General features: G+C 40.5%; 1 protein-coding gene across 1 annotated transcript in view; it reads right to left on the reverse strand.

Annotated features, from left to right (window-relative positions):
• Nucleotides 1–247: 247 nt before the first annotated feature.
• The window catches only part of LOC116391417 (SH3 and multiple ankyrin repeat domains protein 1), a 41,476-nt gene continuing 22,966 nt past the window's right edge, over nucleotides 248–18,757 (reverse strand). Inside the window, exons 3-15 of the mRNA XM_031861982.1 lie at nucleotides 14,464–14,667; nucleotides 13,621–13,692; nucleotides 13,231–13,339; nucleotides 10,662–10,816; nucleotides 9,770–9,937; nucleotides 8,266–8,382; nucleotides 7,441–7,518; nucleotides 6,705–6,771; nucleotides 6,238–6,407; nucleotides 5,088–5,209; nucleotides 4,090–4,238; nucleotides 2,487–2,600; nucleotides 248–2,299 (exon numbers count right to left, since the gene is read on the reverse strand). Of these exons, the coding sequence (XP_031717842.1) occupies nucleotides 2,220–2,299; nucleotides 2,487–2,600; nucleotides 4,090–4,238; nucleotides 5,088–5,209; nucleotides 6,238–6,407; nucleotides 6,705–6,771; nucleotides 7,441–7,518; nucleotides 8,266–8,382; nucleotides 9,770–9,937; nucleotides 10,662–10,816; nucleotides 13,231–13,339; nucleotides 13,621–13,692; nucleotides 14,464–14,667 (1,605 nt within the window). The 3' untranslated portion in view covers nucleotides 248–2,219. The remainder of the gene's footprint in view (nucleotides 2,300–2,486; nucleotides 2,601–4,089; nucleotides 4,239–5,087; nucleotides 5,210–6,237; nucleotides 6,408–6,704; nucleotides 6,772–7,440; nucleotides 7,519–8,265; nucleotides 8,383–9,769; nucleotides 9,938–10,661; nucleotides 10,817–13,230; nucleotides 13,340–13,620; nucleotides 13,693–14,463; nucleotides 14,668–18,757) is intronic.

Genomic DNA, 18,757 nt, shown 5'->3' on the forward strand with positions numbered 1-18,757 from the left:
TATGGGCTTCTCAAAAAAATGGAGCCAGTCCATGTTTATTTCAAAACTATTTCATTGTGACTATACCAGATTCAAGCCTTAAAGCAAAACTATGTCATTTTAGAAAGAAGGAATAACAATTTTGACCTTTTGTCATTAGATGAAAAGTCAGGGGATCATAGACATCATAAGGATTTATTGTCTGGGATGTCAGTACAATATTTGGCAATGGAAATCCATCCGATAGTTGTATACTGACATTACCATCCCTAATAAAGAATGTAATTAGCATCATATGGAAAAAAAGTTAAAACATGGCAGAGGACATCCTTCTTCACACTTTCTTCTAACCTGCTTTGGCCCCCTGTTGCTTGCACAAAAAACAATGCATATGTCTGTTTTTACCCATTTATAAACACAGAATGCCCTTCTCCCTTCATCCAACCTCTTCATCCCTCTCTTCAGCCCTGCTCTCCCTTTAGAGTGCCCTTCACTGTTTGACCTCCAGATGGAGACACCACAGGGGAGAGAGGGTGATAGAAAGAAAATTAAACAGTACAGGAGGGTTAGCAATACCGTGATGAATAGAAAGCACAGGAGGGACGCAGAGATGGTTGGGAGATGTGGCCAAATACGGAGGACTTAAAGGAGGGATACATGAGATATTACATGTAGTGATAAAGGCTGTGAAAGTAGGCCTATGTGAGGGCGGTTCTGAGTCAGCCATGCCAGCCTGCCTGGCCAAACAAATAGTTTTGGGCTCCATCTATGCTGCAGTGCACGGTTTTAAATATCCATGGTGTGTGTGTAGCATGCGTGTCAAACATAATGTGTGTGAGTTTGCATGGCTGAGTGCGTTGCTTGCATTAAATGTCGCTGTTGATGAAAAGCATGTTAATAATAAATGATACTGTGTGCATGTGCATGAGAGAAACACAGTTACAGATGGAGATAAGGTGAAAGGAAAACATGAAAAGAAAAAAAGCAGGCTTGAATGATAAAGAATGATGATGAGCAAGAGAACGAAAAACGAGGGAAAGGCGGGATTTCATGTAAATAATACATGCGATTGATAATGGCTTTATTTCTATGTAAATAATTCTCTCATTGCTCAGTCCAAGTCATGGACACTGAAATGAGTTTGCCTCAAAGCGATGCCGTGCTCGCCTTTTTACAGGTTCAAGACATTTGAAAATGAAATGTATTAGGCTGAGTAAATGAGGAGAAGTCACACTCTCAAAGTCAATACAGGAGAGTTTTTCCCTCAAGTGTCAATAGATCTTAGTCATCAGAGTGGTTTGATTGTTCACCATCACCGACAAGTTCAGCTAACCTTAAAATTGCCGCCCCCCACAATGCAGCTTTGCAACTCAAAGCCAAAACGCAGACACACAAAGGACGAAACTTACTCTAAAATCCTGATGTGACAAAGACCTGCCTGTCTGCCCAGGTTAAACTAAACTAAACCAGCCAGTCAAAACACAGCTGGTAAACATGTGCATCCTTGAGGATAACTCCAGTATGAAAGCAGACAGATCAGCTTCTAGACCTGAGGCGGTGAACCCTCACATCGTCATCCTCCCACATGAATCACTCGCAACACATCGCATCACACAAATCAAAGCACCACTGGAACGCATGAATCACTACATGAATCATCTTATCTGAAACGATGTATACAGCATGTTCCTGTACAAACAAATCCCCTCTCAACACGTGCTGTGTGTCTAAACATTGGAGAAGCAGGGTCATAATGAAAAGGCCGTCCGTTTGATTTGCAGTACCCACTGGGCGGATGGACAAGCTACACCATACTATTTAGCCAAGCGTTAAGCCCCTTTTTGCCGCAGTAGAGAAGTAATCTGAATGTCAAGCTGCCCTTCCCTTGACCTTCATTTAACCAGGATGTGTCTTTGTCATAATGGGATACTTTCATGCTTCATTCTGGTCCTAATGTCACATCAAACAGGCACTGAAGCATCCAAATGCCTCTTTTGTCAGCCCAAGTGCCCCAAAGTGCCCCTGTGTTCAGCTCAAATAGCTCTCTGGTACCATTCTGGAGTGACCTTACCCTAAATGAACCCTACTGTACCCTTAACTCTGTGAGCTGAAGCAGAGCCCCTTATCCAGTTTTTGCCCCTGCTGCTTCGAGAATCTGCGCAGGTGGCTGCTTGTTTTGGATAAAACTGGCTTCAGTTTGCTGTACATCAGTTTTGGCAACTGGCAAAGTACAGTAACTCTTACCTGGGAGCGTCAAAGCTATCATAGGATCCCACAGTGTAATGGCGGAACAGCCTTTTGGCTCGTTCTCCACGGCTCTCTGAAACACAAAATCACAGGGATATCAGCATGGTTGCAGCTACATTTAATCTATTCGCAAGGCTTATTATATAGCAGGTATATAATAAGCCCTGTGTGTGTGTGTGTGTGTGTGTGTGCGTGTGTGTGTGTGTGTGTGTGTGTGTGTGTGTGTTTGCCTGTGAGTGTGTGTGACTGGTGCTGATCACCTGATCGGTTGTCTTGGCTTCGGAGCATCACTTCCTCCACACAGTCAGAGGGGAACCAACCTGTGCGACCCCTGACCGTTCCCTCCCAGTACCCGCCCTCGCCAACACTCAACACTAGAGGGGGGGTCAGGAAAGAGCAGCATATCAGGAAGAAGCAACACAACACGCACCACCACAAACACCATGACAAATAAACAGACGCAAAAAGACAACAACATTATACAGACAGACAATAAATCAAATGTAGACACACGGACATGCAAACCGCCTACATACTCACCAAGACATACATACCTGGCGACACCTTAGTATCACTCACAAACACACACATATTCATACCTGCAGACATTGAATACAAACATATATAGAGACCTTACACTCATGTTAGGACATGGCCATTTTACAAACTCATATAAAGACACTTGGATCTGACCTGGGTACTGGTCTGTCTCTGAGACTGATACTCTATGTCTCCTTAATAAGCATAGCCTGTCAGGTTTGAGTAACATTTTCCAATAGTATTTTTGTTTTTTTATGTTTGACATTTTGGGAAATATGTTTATTCCCTTTGTTGCTGGGAGTCATATCTGTGTGTTAAATTTAAAGTCACATCCAGCAGTTGTTTAGCTTAGCTTAATGACTGAGCACCTAGCCTGGCTCTGTCCGAATGTAACAAAATAAATCTACTAGCACCTCAAAAGCTCACATATCGAAGTGTAACAATGGCAGGTTGTGGCTTCATGAGTAGCTTTGTAGGATAGAAGTCCACCCTTATGTAGTTTTTGGTTGGAATGCTCAACAATATACTTAAGCTTGAATAAATGTGAAAGGGTTGCGACTAGTACTACAAACTCTGCATCTTTTAGCACAGTTGTTGTTTTGGTTTTCCAAAATGCAGAAAAGCTGTACCAGTTAAAAGAAGACTGAGTACTGGACTTATATTAGTCAGGTGGCTATAAATAAAACGTCAATGGGATGCTCAAATGGCATCCCCATGTCTGCTAGCTGTGTAAGTAGGCATTTGTTCGGTAAGACTTTTGCCATAATACCTTTATAGACCAATGGTACAACTGGGCCGTGTTTGTTTTAGTCTAGTGTTGGCATGGTGTTGTGGTCAGTGGATTACTAAATTAATGCAACATCCCCCTTTGTGTTGAAAATATTTGATCAGTTAGATAAATGATTTTAGCTTAAAAACTGCAATTAAATCTCAATTGGTAAACCCCTGCAGTCAGCAGCTCTTATTTTATAAGGACCTACAGTATATGCCATGCCAGAGCCATACACAGAGAGGGGTTCTGCACATGTAACCTTTTGATACATTAACATCTTTTAAAAAGTGTCTGTGATGCTGCTTTGCATGTTTCTGAATGTGCATTCAATGAACTTTTACAAGTGTGTGGATGTCAAAGCTGTCTGTGTGATTCATGTGGAGATTAGTAGCCTACCAGGTGTAAACAGCCTCACAAACACTGACTCCCAATTACAAAGGAAGACAAAAAGCAGTATTATGCTCCAGCACATACACACACACACACACACACACACACACACACACACACACACACATTGTGTATCATGACATGAAAATGCACATATTCACCTTTGACCCTGTCTCCTTTACTGAAGCTGATTTCTCGCTCTCCCTGGGCAGAGTGTGATCGAGTAGCTACAAAGACTCGTCCTGGGACAGCGCTGTAGAGCCGTCTTCGCTGACCTGCGGTTTGTGCAGCTACGCTGGCAGGAGCAGGCCTGGGTGGTAGGAAGCAGGAAGTGCAGCGTATAATTTGAGACTGAAGTTTAAAACTCAAAGCTCCCTAAAGGTATCGGACTAAATTACTGAATGCAATATATACATATGTTTTTTTTATGAGAGAAAGATAACTGGAAATTTGAGGATTTTAGCCAGTCATCCAAAATGTGCTTTAACAGTCAGGATTTTCTATCAGGTCACATTTTAGTGGTTTAATTTATGAACTTTGTACACTCACTTAACAGATATTGAATTCCCCTTATCAGAAGTAATATATATACATAATAATACAAATAAAATATATAATAAAAACTTTTTATAAGTCAGCCTGAGATTTCTGCTAACCCAACCCTACAAGACCATTTCTCACTCGAAGATGATTGCTTGCATGACAAAAATACATTTGAAGACCAAAGAAGAAACCATATTTTAGACTAAAACTTTATGACCTTTAAGACCTTGACTCAGGTAATTCACTTTAACGCATTTTAAGGGCTCTTTTGGGACCTACAGACATCCAGTGGAAAGTCTCAAAAGTACTTGAAGGGGGGGTTTGAAGCGGCGTTGTATGAGGTACTTATCCATAGTCAGTGCATGGTACAGCAAACCCCAGTTTGGAAAAGCAGACAGGAGTAAGGGTTATAATCTGGTATGGTGACATTTATGTTTTATACTGTACATGGTCCCTTTAATATAAAATTAATTGAATTAAATGAAGTACCTGATACAACACCAGTACACAACATCTGTACTATCCCTTTAACCAGCCTAGATGAACCTACAATATTCCAAAGTTAGAAAAGTGGAAGAGAGGTTCTTTTTCTCAGATGTCAGCGTTTGCCACTCACCCCTGTCTCCGACTCTGCCTGCTTCGATCCTCCTTGTCTCCGATCCTTCCTCGGGATGGAGAACGCGTCCTCGCCCCTCTGGGACTGCTGGAGCTCCGCAGGGTTCCTGTATGCTTGTAGCCCTGAGAGGGACAGACAGGGAGATGAAGGGAGAGGAAGGGGAGAAAACATATTTCATGAAAGATGCTAACAGTATGACAGAATCAATGTGATCATTTCATATGATAGCAGCTGCATGCTGTATGATATAAGTTGTGCTTAACGGAGTTGATTTCTGTATATTGTTTATGTTTTTTATATTTCAGGTTTCTGTATTATTTAATGACTACTGGAACTAACTTCTGTGTATTAACTACAGTATCTTCTTCTCTGTCGCTCTGACAACTTAACATTTTTTCTCACTTCCATATCTTTCATTATCTATAGAAACCCTCCTAATGCCACTGACTGTGCCTTCAAGAGCTCATTGTGTTCACAATGATAAATATAATAAAATGCATGCAATATAATAAAATGCATGCAATGTAATAAAATGTCTCATAAACTATGTAGATTTATTTCACGGTCTATGTTTATGGGGTATTACTGAGCATGATCACTTATTTGCTACATTGGCCATAACTAAAACACATGAACATGGATAGCTTATGCACTAAAGCAAGATATAAGTTGCTGCAATGAGTGTTGTTCACCACTAGATGTTGATAAAAGCCATCCATTACTTTGTATGATGTCCCTTCAAATTTTGTAATACAATGGATAAAATCCATTATCTGAGTTAGTCAATCAAATCCAATCAAACATTATTTTTGTAATAATAACAATAACAGTAATGTGTGTAGGTATCCATTGGGGAGTAAATTAAAATTATTTTTAGCGGTCAAAAGCTCCAGAACACTTGGAACTTCAACATAGATGAGAAGTCCTACAGGTGCTCAGGATCTGCAGGTTTAAACATCTACATTCAAAGCAAACCCAATCTGCTGATGATGACTGTGTGATCTATATGAAAGCTCTAGAACAACCACTAAATAGACGTTAAAGGTGAGATTGCATCTGATTGAGTCTGCTGTTTCCAGTGTCAAGAAAACTTTGAACATTCTTTCACACACACTCACACACACACACACACACACACACACATACAAACCTGCACAGAGACGATGTTGGTCCCTGGGGCGTTGGGCACTGCCATCCAGTCTGGCAAGTTCATGCTGCTGTCACTGTTGGCCCGGAGGAAAGGATGAGGGTGGGGTATTGTCAGAGTACGGGTGCTCTCCCGCCTCTGGGGGGCGTACTTTGGAGACTCCACAAAGGGAACTGTAATGCGAGAAGTGAGGTGAACATTATTATTATTTAACAGTATTTCAGATTTGTTTTCTTTCTTACTTCTCATATTTTGCACAGCTTCATAATCTATTTTTCTTTATAATTTAAATTCCAACATGCTGTAGTGATGCTAGACTATAGTCCTTATATTCTACTTTTCATCGATGCTCCCTTTAACTTGTTGATTCAAAGCCTAATTCCGATTGTGAAGATCCAATGTATCATTTTAGATCAACAAAACGTCTAACATTACAGGACACAACACATATCCAAGCCTCCGTTACTTACCCACATCTGTATCCCGGTGGTTTTTGATGATTTCTCCCAGCTCAAAATGGCCGGACATAACCGCCACCTGGTAAAAGCACACATGCAATCTTTTTGGATACAGTTACATGGCAACTGAATGCACAAAATAGTAGAACAGTAGAACTGTTTACTAGTTCTCTTGTAATTAGAGTAGGCATCTATATGGGTTAATATCTTCTGTCGTTTCAACATGCTCTAAACTCTAAGCCTCTAAGGGCAAATTAACAAGTGATGGAAACCAGATTCATAGCCTGATGGCATGTTTAAAATAACATTTACATGGGACGGCTTTTTTCTTGAAAAATGATAATACAGCAAACACATATAGGTACTCTTGTGTGAGACCATATATCTGTATTATTTCCACCATTGCACAAATACTTTTAAACTTTTTGTTTTACAAACTACACAGGTCAGCACACAATCCGGCATATTCCAATGCTTTCTCCCTGTTGTCTCCTCTTGCTTTCTCTCCCGCACACACAAACACAACAGATTGTCTCAGCTGGCTTTTTCTGCACTGACAGAGTTAATATGTTTAGATTAAGGGGTCACACACAATCCTGCCGCCTGGGACCTCTGTGTGCATCACAGCACAATAATGGTTTAAAGTGAAATTAGGCCCTGGCACTTTCTGCTACGTTAACTTAATAAGACACTCAACCATACAACCACCCAACATGCGTAATTACCCAGCCAAGCACTCAGCCGCTACCTGAAAGGGGGTCTGCCCATTGTTGTTCTTTGTGTCTTTATTTGCTCCCCGATAGAGCAGAATTCGAGAACAGCTTTCCTGCAACAAACAGCACTGATCACTTTACATTAATCAAAAATATGAACTGTATAATTACTGCTTAATGCAGAAATGCATGTGATGTGATCACATGTATGCAGTGGCTTTAGAAAGCAGTATTGCCTTCTTTTTACTTTGTGGGCGTTTTCTTGTGCGATGATGTTACAAATATGTTGATAAATATGTAAACAATATTATTCACACTTAATCAAGTTAAATGAACATATACAGATTCAGCTTAAAGGAATACTAAACCCACAAATTGAGCATTTGTATTTCAATTACTAACCCTTGTTACCTTAAATTCCCGAAGAAAATGTTGTTTTTCTGGTGAAGAATAAAAAAAAATGAGAAAAGTCTTGATGATTTGAAATAAAGTCTTGGCTTTTACTGCACGAGTTGTGTGAGAGTTAGTAAACAGATATTTTCATATCATTTGGCTGTTGTTAAAGGCGGCCCCCAATTATTTGAATTCATCAACACTTTTCTTGATTTGTCTATTCATCATTTACTGTGGAGGCATGAGAGAAAATATGTTTTCTTCAAGAATTCAAGGTAAAACAGAGTTAGTAATTAATAAACAAATGGTAATTTGACTTGTGTAGTATTCCTTTAATATCTATATAGCAAAGATAAAGAGCATTTATGTGGCTTTCACTTTGTTGCACTGCACGTTAAAAGATTTAAGGTGTTTCATTTTCTCTACTCTGTTGCAGCTGACATTTGTTCTGTATGAAGTTTGTCTACCTTGTTGTACAAAGCGCAGATGTGCAAGGCAGTGTTTCCAGAGGCATTCTGGGAGGAAGAATCCGCACCATAGAAGAGGAGGTGCTCCAGATGCTGCGAGTTACCATGCTGACAGGCCTGAGAGAGGATGAACAGATTGTAGAGGAGCGATAGAAAGAGAGGGGGAGAGGTACATGTGGAAAAGGCAAAGAGTTTGTTAAGGAGGTAAAAAGAAAATGTACCGAAGAGATAAAAAAGAAGGATTTATGTGGTTGTTTGATAGAGAAAACAGAGAGGCGGAGAAGCAGACAATGATGAAGAATAGACAGTGACAAAGAGAGAGAGGAACAAGGTGACGGTTATTAAGTGACACCACATTTAATTAACACCACCTCCAAACTCAGAGGGCGAGAGAATGAGTGAGAACAAAAGTGAGATCCAATGATAACAATGGTACAACCATCATCAAATGGACACACACAAACAGTGGAAATCAAAACTGTGTACTTATTATTATTATTTAATTTATGTTCATGTATCAACTATGCCATGGCCACATTAAATACTCCTATCAGACTCTCCATTGGACACTTGAACTTATTTTAGGTCAATAACTGGATGTAATAGATGTAAATCAATACAAATCAATATGTCGACTACTTCTTTTAAAGAATGAAGATTTCACCCTTTCATCCTGTGATAGGGGACAACACAACTTTGACAATGAACACCATATAACAAAATAGTTAATTCAGAAAACATCTCATCCATTATTTTCTTTCAGAGGGAAACCTCGAAGTGCAATATCACTGGGCTTAGTTGGTTGCTTCAGTATTATATACAGTTTATCCAAATAAAAGTGAAAAAGCTCAACTCAAAAAGGCTTATGACGGAACCAATCCAAAGAAGATTATCATTATCAATGCTAGTCAAAGCCCACTCAACACACGCAGAGACAGAATAAGATGGAGGCCACGAGTGGCTAGGAGAGCTAAAGAGACAGATGCTGATGAAGTGTGGGGGATCACACTGAGAGGAAGAGGCTGATACCTTGATTTTTCCTGTCCACTTCACTGCTGGAATATGAGGCCACAGAAGCAAGGCGGGTGGGATGAAGGGTGAAAGGTGTCCGAGATAAATGAAGAGAGGTGTAGTGTTTCATGGCATGAATGGTTTTTGACGTAGACGCAGAGGCTGTACATACACAGACACTGGAACACAGAGTACACGGGTACATTACAAATAGGATGCATGCACACTTGTGCAATACAAACAACCCAAACACCCCAAGGCACTTCTTGTTGGTGCTTTCAGATCACAACCCCCAAATAGACATAAATTAGGCCACTGACCCCATTAGATTGAAAGATTTTGCCTCGAGCATCCTCTAACTGTTGATTTAGTGTAGAATTAAGTGTACGCACAGCAAGAAAAAATTAAACCTAATTAAATACTTTCTGTGTTATATTCTCTTAAATTGATTTATCCAAAATCTCAGAAAACCCCTTTTAAAGATGCACGGTACCTGATGTGTCTCGTCCCAGCCATTCTCGTCCCTGATGCCTAGTTTGGCGTGGTGGTAAAGCAGTGTTTCGCAGCAGGAGGTGTCCCCCCCTGTCAGCACAGTGTGGTAGAGCGGCGTCAGCCCTCGCCGGTCCTTATAGTCCGGGGACGCACCCAGAGACAGCAGGACCTGCAGAAAGACAGCAGAGAAAGTAAACCCTCTGTACCCTCTGTATTCTCGAATGCTGGCAGTAATTATAACAATAATGGAGAATAACAAAGTATAAAATAAAAATGCATCAAGGAAAAATATCTTAAGGTGGTTTCCAACTTCAAGCTGAAGAATATTCATGGGATTTTTAATCAGAACAGGAACACATAGCCGGGGGATCAGAGAGGTCATGCAACACCTCAGGCTAGACAGCATTAAGTATTAAATCAGAGTCTGCAGTAAATCTTTATGCAGTTTAGCAGTTGTTTCTTTTCTTTGTGGAAAATATGGACTGGTAATGGAACAAATGCAATTATCTCCATCTGAATGAGTTATTTCTCCACAGGTGCCTGTCTTCTTGGCGATATGGGAGCTAAAGTTCTGGACAAATGCCTGAAATGGAAATGTGATACACACCTTTTATTCTTTTTGGTTGAACAGAATAATAGATTGCTTTATTCATGTGCATTTTGTGTGTGGTTGGGTGTTGATTGCTGCGTGGGAGGGTCTGCTTATTAGTCTTCTGGTTTGCTTATACAGTAACACAAATGAAGATAATACTGCATGAGTTTCAGGGCAAGTATCCATCTTGCAGGTACATACGCTGGTGTAAGTTTGTTTTTGCCTTTTATGGCATGACAATGAAAACTCATTACCTGTAAACACCATTTCTATAAAAGGACAACAACGTGTGTATGTTTACCAGAAGGGCTGTATGGCGGTGGCCTCGCACAGCTTTGTGTACGGGTGTGAGTCCATCTTTGGCGCGGAAGTCAATGTGAGCACCTCCCTCCACCAGGACCCGGATAGCCTCACCTCCACCCGGCTCACACTGCACTGCCAAGGACAGAGCAGTCTCTGGCGGACACACACACAGATTCAAATAGAGTTTTTAATGGTCAGAAGGATTGGTTTGAAAGTCAAATTATTTGTACAACACTGGCCAGATTGTTTGCTCCCAGGGGGCTGCTGAATGCTCAGTGGGAAACATGTTTCAGCAAAATATTTCAAGTATTTGATCTCAAACTCTTCCTTTCTTGCTTTGAGTTTATAATCTTGAACACCTGCAGCTTTGTCCTTACAGGTTAGACAAAAAAAAACATATTAAACGCCACGAAAAATAATCAACCGTCCAACTCTCTTGAAAGTACGTAACAAGAACGCCGCCGTTACTGTCCAATATTTCTTTCAATAAGTGACAATAAGGGAGTTTCTGAGGTGTCTACAGAACAGAAGTGCTCATCATCCAGTCGCCGAAAAATGCAATTCTTGCAGAAATCTCCAAATATCAAAAGTGTTTGATACCAAATCCCAGCATGGATTTTTCTATGGTCCTTCTCCCTGTCTTGGTGTGTTAATATGGAGGGATCCATTTATATAAAAATAAAAAACTATTACATTTTGCACCAAATCTGTATAACAAGCTGTATCAACCCAAATATTGCTGCAACAACTTAGGAGAGTCACAGTTCTGACAGAAAGTATAAAGAAGACTCACTCCATGCAAACATCATCACCTAGAATGGTAGGATTTAGGAATGAAATCATTTTATAAATCATTTCCAGGTTACACTACACACCCTGAGACAATTCAGCCAACTGTAAAGCTTCCCGCAAATGTTCAAATTCACTTCTGCTAAAATGTAATGCAATCAACAAGCTTCTCTACATATTTCATCTCTTTCAGGTTTCATCCTACAGGTAGCAGCGGTAGCTTCCAAGTGAAAACTAAAGCTGTTTTTCCTACTGATGCTTGCTACACTTTGCCAAATATGCTGGCATCAAATAAAGCAAACTCAATAAGATTATTTAAAAATGAAACCAATGCTGTATCACAACACTTTTTAACCTCACTTAACACGCTTGAACTTCTTCAATAAGGTTCAATAACACGAAAAAGAATAAAAGCATTCAAAGTGTTCCCAGTGAAAACAGGGTACAGAGCGCTGGCTGCCATGGAGACAAGAGAGTTGTTGGCAAAGAGGAAAACGACTGAGGGCTTTTATCCTCGAACAGCTTCTGTAGAGCTACGGTACAAACAATTTGGGGGAATGTTTTGACTGCACTTCCTCTGAAGTTACCAATGTCGGGACGACTCAGGGAATGCCCATTAAACAGTTCTTGGCAGAGATGGAAGTGAACCCCGCTGACAGGAGCCACTCTGAATATGGTAGAATCATTTGATGTCCTATTAAAGACTCAGTGTGAGCCTGGGTGGAAAAGCATGAAGAAATGTTCCAGTGTGACAGACAGGTCAAATGTTTAAAAAAAGTGTCTACATCCAGTGTTTTGATCACCTCTTTGTGCAGGCCTAATACCTACGACCTAAGAGTTCATGGACAGGAACATAGAGGAAACCATTTGAAGCTGTGACATTCTTTTGTATATTTTGATTGAACAGCTATTTTAAACACGAGGACTGAGTGAGTTTTACATTAAACCTGAGCTGTTTTAATTATTGGAGCAAAATAATTCAATTAATTTTCTACCCTTGGTTTGTTGGTATACTAAAAATTGAGTACAGAAGCACAGAAACCAGAGTTTAAAATCAAACCCTGATGACTCCAAAGCAATAACCACCTCAAGTATCATGTTCAGGTGTAGAGTGTCTGTTAGTGAGTGGGTTCATCGGGGCTCTCTGTTGCCCTCCGGTGTTCTGAAGTGGAAGTGTGTTTCACACCCATGATGGCAGGCTGTGTTTTGTGTTGTGACACTTTGCTCCCACAGCGGCTGGAGCAACACAGAGCAGCACACCCAGACTGTAAGTGAACAGTCTGCTGCGCCCCCTAAGCACTAACAGGATCTGAGAAAAGACACCAAATTGCAAACAGCACTGGCCCAGATCCTTGACAAAGTGTGAGACCAACATACTGCAGAGCTGAGGGCAGAAAACGGAAGGGAGAGAAAGGGGGAGATCTGCAGGTCACAAAGCTGCTTGCCACCAGCATGCTTAATTGTTTGATGGGCAGAACAATTCAATAAATAGAAAGACACAGATGAAAGAAGAGATTTGACAATATGTGGGTGTTTAGATGGATGTATGCATGGATGAAAAGAGCTGTAGCGAGGGAAATCAGTATCACCGTCAACCCTATTTCGTCCTTCTTGTTTTAAGCCATTTGTTCATCTCATGAATGTGAGGATTTTGATGTGTTCAGATCTTAACTTTCAAATGACTGCAATATGAGAGTAGTCTGTAATGGATGGATGAATGATGGTAGACAGTCAGAAAGGGTAGGGGAAGAGTCCTCGGCCTGTGAAGCACTATTTACCGCCGGTGTCAGCATCCTGGTAGTTGGGATCGAGGCCTTTGTCTAAGAACTTGGCCATCTTGTCCACAGCGCTGGTTTGAATGTAATCCATGAATTTCTTCAGGCTAGCCTGCATGCAGAGAGAAACATGCTGCTGTATTATAGGGAACTCCTCTGTCTTTGAAATACTGTATGTGCAAGCAAGGTATAGTGCAGTAGAGCACATTGAAGCATTGTACAGTATAGATGCACTAACAAAGGAAAATAAACACAGATTCACATGCAGAAATACACTGACATGCACACTGTTTTGATTTAAATAGACTCACTCTGTGCCAATACATTTATATGATTGAAACATGCAGTTGAACCCCTTCAGAGATCCTACTTCAGGACAACTGGGTTTCATACCTTAGTGTGCAGTTTGGCCAGTTGCTTCTCATCCAGATTGGTCTGTTTGTACACCCTGGTTTTGTATCGAAACTAGACCCGAGAGAGGAGAAGGGGAAGGAAACGGAGAGTTAATCCTAACACAGAGGGCATTTGTCCTTAATTCTCTTTTTCTCTTTTTGGCCTAGATCCACAAAATGGGGCCTGCAGATTTATTGTACAGAGAAGCATTATCTGGTTTGCTATACAAACACCGTCTTCTACTTCACTGAAGACAAGAAATTTGAGAGAAATGGTCTCGCTTTACAGCAGTTTAAAGATGCTGTAAAGCCTCCACTGGGTCATAATATAGCATGAAAGAAGGTGACTATACGGACTGGATAAGAGATTAGCAGGAGTTTGCAGCAGTTGCACTAAACAGTTCTGTGACATTCCTCTAAGAAGTGTGTTGAAACTTAATTCATAAGACAGGGTTTTTTATAAGCTTAGATGACACAAGCAACATTACAGTATGTCGTCTAGCTGCCTTAAAGTGCTGCTGTTTTTTACTTCAGTAATCCTGGATCCTTAAAAATACAAAAAGTTGTAGAGTAAACCTTGGTCACATGAAGTTGAACCAGATCTACTGCGCTGATCTTAATGCTGTAATATACAAGACTCTGTTGGGATTCAGTTGATAGGTCCACATAGTACAAATAGCTGACATTTAAGATAATCTAAAGAACACACTTTTCAAAGAGGAGGCCATCCCTTCAGACTCTGACCATTGCATTACTGAATAACAGTGACATGAGGATATGCAGGCTACATCACTTCTCTATTATGTATTCTTAAAACTGTGTTAAAGGAAGACTGGAATAGTACCTCCAAATATGGTACCCCTTTCTCAAAGGACTGTGGGTACTCTCTGAGCAGCCTCTCCTCCTCCAGGAACATGGCATCATGGCCGTCCGTGGCGGGCTGGAACAGACCATAGTTCAGGACGTCCCGCAGAGATTCGGTCAGGGAGCACAGTACCTGCTGCTTGGCCTTCCAGACCGTGGCCTCTGGGTTAAACCGCAAACATTTCTACAGAAAAGACAGAAAGAGACATAGATCAGCTTTAAGTTCACAGAGCATTGGTTAACTGGGATACTCTAGATGTATAAAGGAATGAGTAAAGGAATAAAAATGATTTAGATTAATGACAAACATCTTACCTGAAGAATCTTATGAACAGTTTTGGTTTACGATTACAAAATACTTAGACAACATAAGCAGTTAAAACCAGGTAACGACTATAAAAGGCAACAAAAGCAAAGTCGACAAGTTATAAATAATAGCCACATTAAAAACAATCAGTAAAACTGAGTTTTAAGAACTGGTGTTAAGGATGATGAAGATGCAGCAGCCAGACTCAAGGCCTTGATAGAAACAACCTGATCACTTTTTGTTACTCTAAATTAAGAAATAGCTGTTAGGAAATCATTATTTTAAAACAGAACTTAAATGAAACTAAAGAAAAAGGAAAGGACACTAAATTGTGGAAAATCCACAATTATTCTTAAAATAGGCTGCAAGCTGCCTTGTATGGGGTGAAATGATCTGTGATATTTATGTGGCCAAACCATCTATGCATTTAAAATTAACCGTAACCAAGGCAAAGCTGCTAAAATTAGGATGTTTTGAACTTTCTGTTGCAGAATGAACCACAAAAATACATTTCACAAGCTGGCAGCCACAAAGGGGACATAAACGAGCAAACACTGCGTCCTCCAACAGATTTACTCTATAAACGTATCAGGTGGTTTTATTCAAATAACTGGTCAAGGCCCTGGAGGTAAAAGTATTCATTATTTTCACAGTGCAGAGCAGCGGCCATGAGCTAACCCAGTGGGGCACATTCACATGCACTAACACGCTAAAAGGCACGTATGGCGGGCCTGGAGAGGCTTGGATTACAACACACACAAAGGGAGACATTACTCCACAATATATTTACAATGCAAGTTGTCTGATGCTGAATTAATCTGAATATCGTATAGAGAACCTTTAATCTTCCACCACTGGCGTCATTTGAATAATTTGTAGAAGCATGACTGGGTTCAACTAAAGCAACACTGACCGTTAATAAGTCTGGGGAAAAAAGATTATACATTTTGTATACCGTACGATCTTTCTTATTTCCTGTCCCATGAATTATTTTGTGACCAAAGTCTATCTTTGGAGTCCGTGTACAGCCTCGGAGTAAAGTTGGAGATTCCCGGGCTCCACAGTCTGCAGAAAGGATTTGAATGGCAATTTGGTGCAGCTTTAAGTGTCTCCGCTGGGGTCGTGAATGGCCAAATGCACAACGGCTCAGAGGCTCAGTCAACAAAGTGGGATGTTACTCACTACACAGATGGCTGACAGAAGGTTTTTTGGCACCTCTCTTTCTCTCTCTCCTCCCTCCCTGTCTCTCTCTCTGTCTCCTCTCTTCCTCTCTCCACCTCTCTCCACCTCTCTCTTCCTCTCATTGCCCAGAGTGGAGTCGGGTTGTTCTCTGACCTTGAGGCAGCAGCAGGATGATTGGCCGATGCAGCTGCAAGGATCCCTGCCTCTTACTGCATTACTGCATGGGCTCTTCTCTCTGGCCAATACGTCTTCTAACCCAGAACATTCGTCTTAATCGCTTACATACATACACATACTAGACACGTGTGTATGTGTGTGTGTGTGTGTGTGTGTGTGTGTGTGTGTGTGTGTGCTGAGCAGAGGGGCTGGTAGACTGCTCTGTGGGTTGTGTGTTTTTTGCAGAGGAGTAACATAACATTTTCTCCCTCTATTTTATTCAGTGTCTCTGTTCGCGCACAGGCAACCCGGTCGCCACGGCAACCGGTTCATTAGTGGAGCAAGCAGCTTGTTGCCATAGAGACATCCCTGTGTTCCCTAGGAGATGGGGTACTGGGAAGGGTGTGCATGTGCTTGTGTGTGAGAGCCTGTGCATCAGTTTGGATGGATTGGTACGTGTGTGTGTGTGTGTGTGTGTGTGTGTGTGTGTGTGTGTGTGTGCGTGTGCGTGTGTGTGTTACAGCAGCGTGGTGAAAGAGAGTGGAGTCAAAGGGAGGGGAATGTCGAAGACTTTGACTAAGACAGTAAAAGAGGATGAAAATGTGTGTCTGTCTGTCACACAGAGATGCACACACTGGCCTACACACACTCACAGTCCCCATAAAGCGTGCAGGCAAACGATCTAAAATGAATCACAATCACAGCAGGAGAGAATGAAGGTTAGTTATCTGGAGGATAAGGATGGAGTGCTGGAGGAATATTCCCACAGTCAACACTGATATAATTATCAGAAAATAATTGAGATTTAAACTTGTGTAATGACTTTGCTTTCGTCCTGAGAAGCTTCAGATAGTTGGAGGTTTTACTGAGGCAGCCATGCTTGTTATTGATCTGTATACCTGCAGGAATAGGATTGATCCTACAGCTTGTAACCGGCCGGCCCATTCGGGCTCGTCACACATTCATACCTACAAGGATCTTCAGAATGCTACATGGTGCTGTACAGTTTTCCCACAGTTCCACCCTATATTACAAACACGTTTGTACTGTTAGTAATGCAATAGTGTAAACTGTGCTTTATTAAAAATCAAGTCACAGACCGCCTTGCAACTTTTTATAAACCTCAAATGTTGCACAGCAGTTGAGTGTTTGTGGTGCCCTCTACTGTTCAGAGAGCTTAGTAAGTCTAAATGAATGCCCAGTTGATGGTTTGAATGTCTTTGTACAATGATAACATTGTTTCACTGACAAAATATAAAAGCACAAACGCCAGATGTTTTTTCCTTCAAATTCATGCTTGTTCATTATAGTATTCTGATCAGTGCTTAGTGGTAAAATTACAAAAAGGCACAAGTAAAAGTACTCCATTCAAAATCCTACTTAAGTAAAATTACAGAAGTATTATCATCTAAATGTACTTTGATTATCAAAAGAAGAAGTGATTGTTCATGATGAAAAATGTTATATTATAAGCCTATAATATAACATTATTCGATTTTTTCACATATTTCCAATCTTGTCTTTTTATGGGAAATATCTTATACTGTATTCTCCATCTGATCATTTGTGACACAATTTATATTAAGTCAGACCTTCCATTTATTTCAGCGTGTTTATCATCATTACATCATGCATCATCATATTTTTGTTTTACTGACTAACTGCTGCTAACTTGAGTTGATGATGCAGCTGCACACTTGGCAAAGAAAGCAACTGAATCTGAAACCAGGACCAGGTCTCAGCACATGGGCAGTGGTGGAGTGTAACTAAATATATTTTGATATATATAGATGAACTTGCACTTTATTTGACTTTTTCAAAGTTACGCTGCTTTATACTTCTAGTTTACAACATTTCAGAGGGAAATATTTAACTTTTTACTCCATTTTACTTCATTTATCTGATATAGTTAAAAGCTGTTTTTGCATCACATTCATTGTTTTTGTATTTATTCATTGTAAGACAAATGCATCAGTGGTTACTCGTAGTAACTTACATAAACGGTTGGCTTGTAGATAATAAACACAGATAAGTATGCATTTAAAATTCATTAAAGTAAAATTTTAGGCTTTTATGAGGACACAGCTTAAAGTCATGAATTTGGCTGAAAGTCACCAGTTAACGCGGCCACTTGTTAAACTGTAACAGAAACAGTTGTCACCCTGTAGAACTTGAGTCTGCTGTTGGGATATTGATTGTGACAATCAAATAACCAAACAACAAAACATTTTGATACTAGTTTGAATTTAATGTTTATAACTTGCTGACTCTGGGGCAAAATGCCTCTCCTGTTGCCAACATAAGCATGCATATGTTTGTTGACGTCGGCTGTAAAAGGGTCTATTAAACAAAAGGAAGACAAAAACTAATGCTACAGCTTGTATACTATAAACCTTTACATGATTTTCAGTATATTAATGCAGCTTTAAGCCCTTCTGTTTCTCTTGTGGTTTTAGTATTATGCAGACCAAAATTCTGTCTTGTCTTGAAGCTGTGATCACACTTTCCCACTCACATGCACCCACTCACTCTGTCCATGCTGCTCTTCATCTTCTCTGCCTATCTCTATCTTATTCTTCCTCCTCTCTCTCTCTCTCTCTCTCTCTCTCTCTCTCTCTCTCTCTCTCTC

Source organism: Anarrhichthys ocellatus, unplaced genomic scaffold (assembly GCF_004355925.1).
Source record: "Anarrhichthys ocellatus isolate YVR2014 unplaced genomic scaffold, GSC_Weel_1.0 scaffold26, whole genome shotgun sequence".
In the NCBI taxonomy this organism is placed as follows: Eukaryota; Metazoa; Chordata; class Actinopteri; order Perciformes; family Anarhichadidae; genus Anarrhichthys; species Anarrhichthys ocellatus.